The 6000-nt window shown below is 40.5% G+C and overlaps 1 protein-coding gene across 1 annotated transcript in view; it reads left to right on the top strand.

The window, feature by feature from the left end:
- The window catches only part of LOC137433192 (pappalysin-2-like), a 279514-nt gene that overhangs the window by 247624 nt on the left and 25890 nt on the right, over nt 1–6000 (top strand). The window contains exon 16 of the mRNA XM_078783998.1: nt 3603–3698. Within this exon, the coding sequence (XP_078640124.1) occupies nt 3603–3698 (96 nt within the window). The remainder of the gene's footprint in view (nt 1–3602; nt 3699–6000) is intronic.

Here is a 6000-nt window from a genome sequence, read left to right as displayed (position 1 = left end):
TGAGTCAAAATGGGGAAAATAATTGATATTGGGTCAATCCTGATGGAACTTTTTGCCAATCTTTCAACTTTGCTTTAGGTGGGAAACATGGGGATTTATGATGGCGCACCATTGACTGCACTCGAGGTACTTGTCAAAAAAAGTAATTTTTGACAAGTATGTTGATCACTCCGGTGTGTTTGTGTGTGTGTGTTTGTCTGTCCGCTCACTTATACTTGCCTACAGGTCACAATTTTAAACCGATCTTCACAAAACTTCACCAAACGGTAGAGTTCATTGTCCGACATCACGCTATTTATTTTTGAGGTCAAAAGGTCAACATAGGCCTAAGGTCAACCATTTTTTCCAAATTTCTAAACTCCACAATTTTCATCCGATTTACTTGAAATTTGAAGAGGATTTACATATCAGCAAACTGCATTCAACCACCGAAAATTTGAAATCAGCATAAGCCAAAAGGTCAACATAGGCCAAAGGTCAACCACTTTTTTTGGAATTTCTAAAAACCACAATTTTCATCCGATTTACTTGAAATTTCAATCGGATTTATATATCAGAAAACTGCATTCAACCACCGACTATTTTTGAGATCAGCGTAGGCCAAAAGGTCAACAAAGGCCAAAGGTCAACAACCGTTTCAAATTTCTAAAATCCTAAATTTTCATCTGATTGACTTAAAAGTTGAATAGGATTTTCATATCCGCTAACTGAATTCAACCAGCAACTATTTTTGAGATCAACATAGGCCAAAAGGTCAACATAGGCCTAAGGTCAACCACTTTTCTCAAATTTCTAAAATCCTCAATTTTCATCTGATTGACTTGAACTTTGAGTGTGATTTGCATATCAGCTAACTGAGTCTGACTGTTTTGCCAAGTGTCGCTCTATGAGTGATTTTTCATTTCATCTGCTTCTTGCATTTTCTTCTGCACGTTAAAAATGTCACACACAGGGTATAGATGATAACAACCATTTCCTTTTAACAGTCCTTTTACATTAATTGTAAGCTGGGTTTGTAGACAATAGACAAGTCAACAGTTAGTGGGATTTGAAGCTGGGATGCCTTTGTTATCTATGGGCAATGGGTTAATATGGGAATTTAAAACAAGCCATGTTTTTGCGTATTAACAGTCTAAGAATGATGTTGATATGTAATATTTATAAATCTACGTTCCCATTGCAAGCTGTGCTTTTGCATCGTGTTCTGTTGTTTCGGAAACTCTCAATTAATTTTCATCAAAAACAACAATTCAATTTTTTTTTTTTTTACTGCTAAACACCTTTCTCATACTACATGACCTCTTTGCTATTTATAGTTACCAATATATACTTCTTTTTTTTTAAGCATGTGGCAAGCATGTGGCACGACATTATGCTCACCCCAAGAGCGAACTCGCCAAATTCTTTCTGTGCCTCACAATATTTATCTGGTGCAATTTAAAGTCCGTCTGTCAACACACCATCACATTTGAACAAAGCGTCTGTAAATTATCTTCACGGTTCCTCTGAGGCCCATGTGCGCGCACAATTTACGGCAAACGAGGAACCCTTTTTCACGGCCAGGCAGTTCAAAGGCGCAAGGACAACACAGATGTTGAAAATCTGCACCACTGCTTGATTACCACGTCTCCGCAGTGCAGTTAGACCGGCTTTCCAGGCCATTTGCCCTGCCAGTTGACTCTTTGATTAAACATGTCATGTTCTCCTGGTTCTTGTCCCATTCTCCAGTGCAATCATGACTGCGTTTGACCTGTTAGTGTCTCTATGGTGTTTATAGATTTCGATGCATGTCATCTCAGCCTTTTTTGCATTAATTGCTGCTTTGGAAGGAATTTTATTTGATTTAGAACTTGACAAAAGGAGATAGCCATCGGTTATAGTTTCTCACTTCATGAAACTAGTATATGACAGACAAAGCAGTCTAGAAAAAATAACGTCTTGGAATTAGCCGTCACTTATCCAAAATCCAACTGCAGCGAAAAGAAAATACAACCACCAAGTGAATTTGAAGAAATGAGATTGTTTTTCTCAAACCGACTCCATAATGATGTATTCCATCATGTGACGGCACAACGATGAAGAAACAAACGTGAAATAGAACGGCACTCGGTAGAGCGCAAACCTCCGCCAGGCTGAACATATTATGTTTTGTATCCCACCGATAGACCGCATCTGCATCTGGACTTGAACCAAAATATAATTGATTCCTTCTTCGCACACACCCAACCTGTGCAATAAGTTACGTCCGAATTCATCCATAACCTTTTGAGATGTCGTGCTATATATTGTTTTTGGATTTATCTCTCAATGGTGAAGAATCACTTTAAAATGATCATATCCGGGTCTTCACCAAAATCGAACCAATTCGTCCTTGTCTCACACACAGCCTGTCGACCAAATTTTGTCCGAATCCGTTCACAATTTTTTGACATATCCTGCTCAAAGACAAACACACAGTGGTGAAAACATAATGTCCGTCCACCATCGATAGGAGTTTGCAGATATTTTACTTCTGCATTGCAATTGTGATCACATCATATAAACCAGTTTGTCTGTTTAAAAAAATTAATCTGGCAAGGTCAAACATAGACAGTGCAGGTGAGCATGACTTCCTACCTCGTACAATATTATGCCACATATCTCCTATTCATCATGGCACGCCACCTATCTCCTTTTCAGAATAGTTTAAAAACAATACACTGTTCGGCTCAGCACATATGCGGTGCGGTGCACATATGCCTGGAAGGAGGCACAAATGTGCGTAGCAGAAGTGAGACAGGACAACAGCCACCAAGCTTTCCTGGAAGTCCCAGCACTTTCCATGTGTTTTATACCTCTCCCACCATCCCCTCTCCCCGTTCCCGTGCCTCCTCCCCCCAAGCGCTCTCCCTCCCACAGATCTCCCGATGTCCCTGCTCTCAAATGTTGTACTTGTGTGCTTCCCTCTATCTCCCCATCTTTTCTCCCGCTCCCTTTATCATCTGTTTTATGTGTTAGTTTGTCTTTTTGTGATTCATGTTAGCTCTTACACGAGCCTCGATCTTGTATACAAAAAAAAGGAAAGTGTAAGCTAGGACCTTTGCAAGACATGATGAATGACGTAAGGCTAAATGCACGATGTGTTGCAAGGAGCATCTGTAACATCAACTTGAAAACATGTTTTTATGTTTTTTTTTCTTTTCTGTTTTACATTTTCAATTACTAACATCAGACAATAGCTTAGGAATATTCGGGCTTCACAATATCTCCTTTCCATCTCCTTGCCTATTTTATCCTGCTTCCAAGCATCCTTGTAATCCCTCTTCTCGGCTTGTTCCATTGCAGCCTCCAACACTCAATAGATTTGCATATTGGTGTTTATGATAGACTAGGCAGAGTACAGGTTGGTGTTGGCAATTCAATTTCAAGACCCTTGAGATGAGTAACACAGCTTTGAAAACATGGTCGAAGGGCAGAGCCTGCAGGCATGAAATAGCACAGCCGCATGCTATTGAGTGCCCCTAGCTCATTACGATGTGACTAGTGAAGTGTTTTCTTGCAGGTTTGGCGATGCTTAGTGGTCATTCATGGTTTTAAATGCTTCCTTTGCCTCCCGTACCCAGCAGAAGAAGGACGGCTGGTGTGACCCGTTGCACAATAATGCGTACTGCAAGTATGACGGAGGAGACTGCTGTGCTTCAACATCGATATCCAAGCAGGTGTGTAGGCTTTGTTTTTGAGCCAATTATTTACTCTTTTTTAAAATACCTGTATATAAATTTTTGAATTTTTTTTGGGCTTCAGGCTGCGTGGGCAGAACTTCCTTGCATTTGTCGCATTTTAATACCTATCCCAAGTTCTACCACGAGGAAAATTAAAAGTCGACAACTTGTGGACTAGCACCACATGTAAGGTAGAGCAGGGCAGGCAGGAAAATGACCTCATCCCTGAAGGTAATTGGTGAGCCACCTGAGCAACACAGTATTGACAATCTGCTCTCAACACAGTAATTATCCTGAGACTACTTGGGGCTCCAGAAGATTAGGATCCAAAATCCCAAATAAGAGATTTGAACCCACAAACTCTTTGATGTCAGTCAAGTATCTTCACCACTAGGCCATTGATTGATAAACATTTCCTTAAAAGAAAGCTGTGTTACCTTAGTGTTATACATTCAGCATTATATTGTTTACGTTGGCCAATTGTCGCTGCAACAGTGTGGTTTGTCCATCGGGGTGGTATTCGAATCATCCACGTGTGATGTGCGAACAACTGGTGTCAAGGAATACCCAAGAAAACCAGACAATTTTCTTTCATGGAAATGTTTTCCAAGCAAGGCCTAGTGGTGAAGATACTTGACTGGCATCATAGAGTTCGTGGGTTCAAATTTGGCAGTTTAGACAGAAATTCGACAGGCATTGGGAATTTCTTCCTGGTACCATCAACAACGGGCTTTTTAAGGTCCACTATCTAGCGCAAGCAGACGAGTCACACCCGGCTTAATGTCCACTCGAGGGACGGAACTCTTTGTGACGCAACACCATGCCTGCGAAGCACCAAATCCCAGACCTTATAGTTAGATGAGTACCTTTCTAATATTTGGCTTCAGTCTCATGTGGAATATTCGAACTCCGCACTATCCTTTCGGAACTGATGCAACAGTGCAACATTGACATTTACTCCAAGGAAAAGAAGGAAAAGAATGACCACAAGACGATTTATTTTTCATCATCCAAGTGCTATAAGTGGACTTACGGCTTTTCTTTTCTGCAATTATTTTGTCTCCCAATGTTAGCTCAAAAGAATTCTAAAGCATCTCCAAAAATGTGGTTAAGCTAGTGTTTGTTCAGTGATTAAAACTTGGCACTTTTGGAATCCTCCATGTAGTATTTGCTTCTTTCTGGGTCACGACATTAAATGAGAAAGTGAAAAGATAATGATAAACACATGTTTTCAGTACTCCATCCTTTGTTGGTACAGCGACTGTTCATGAATAAAAGCTTCAAATGTTCCAAGAAAACAATGAAGAAGAAAAAAAGGGTGGGGGGAATCACACAAGTACAAAAACATGGATATCACAGTGGAATAACATCGTCCGGGAAGAACGAAACCGGGAAATGAGGCATCGAGACGAGAAACGTTTCAGGATTCTCACCGATGGGAGAATGTAACGCAGTCATGGGCAAACGTAGGACGTGGGTCATTTTTGACTGGAGGGACCACAAGCAACGGTTTATGTAATTTCCCCTGCCAGGGTGAAATGCAAGACATGATTTTCCGATAATCTTTCTTCAATTCATGTAAGCCTAAGGAATTTTTTTAAATATATATAAATGATCCCTTTGCATGCACATTGCAGCAAAGGAATGTTTTTGTGTTTACGTGAGTTCCGCACTACAAATCTTGAATCATTTTCTTTTATTTTAACCTCTTCATTGACACCAAAAAAACACGGATCCAGGCTCAGGCGCTGCTTACCACCAAGTTATTACAATTCGATACATATCGTACTAACCTGTGGCGAAGGTCCATAAAGCGGAGTGTTGCTTTCAGGAGGTTGTACGGCTGTCCGTTATTGTCTTGGAGTCCTTATGTCACTATGCTTTGCGATGTCATCCTGTGGAATTCCCCTTCACCTCCTTCTCAGGCAGCTTCCTCTTCATGCATTTTTCTTCTGTCTAAACAGGTGTGGTCAGATGTGACAGACGTCTGCTGACCATGCCATGGACATTTTTGATTTGCGGATCATGAGATCTCAAGGATCTGTGAGTGCCTACAGACATTTCTCTGGTACAAGAACATTCTTGTAACATCTATAACCTATTGAGCTGGACTGATGCAAAACCCTAACCCTAACCCTAATAAAAATCTTAACAACAATATTACCTGAAACTAAAAATCCTACAAGTACATAATAACAACAAAGGCGGAAGTGACTGATCCGTAACACTCCCCACCTTCAGGGAAGAAAGTTTGAACATGGTGAAAAATACCGCCTGTTTTGCACAGATACAGGCATTG

The sequence above is a fragment of the Myxine glutinosa genome, chromosome 8, assembly GCF_964187855.1.
Source record: "Myxine glutinosa chromosome 8, kmMyxGlut1.1, whole genome shotgun sequence".
In the NCBI taxonomy this organism is placed as follows: domain Eukaryota; kingdom Metazoa; phylum Chordata; class Myxini; order Myxiniformes; family Myxinidae; genus Myxine; species Myxine glutinosa.
Note: the sequence above shows the minus strand (reverse complement) of the source record. Positions and strands in the feature narration are given on the sequence as shown.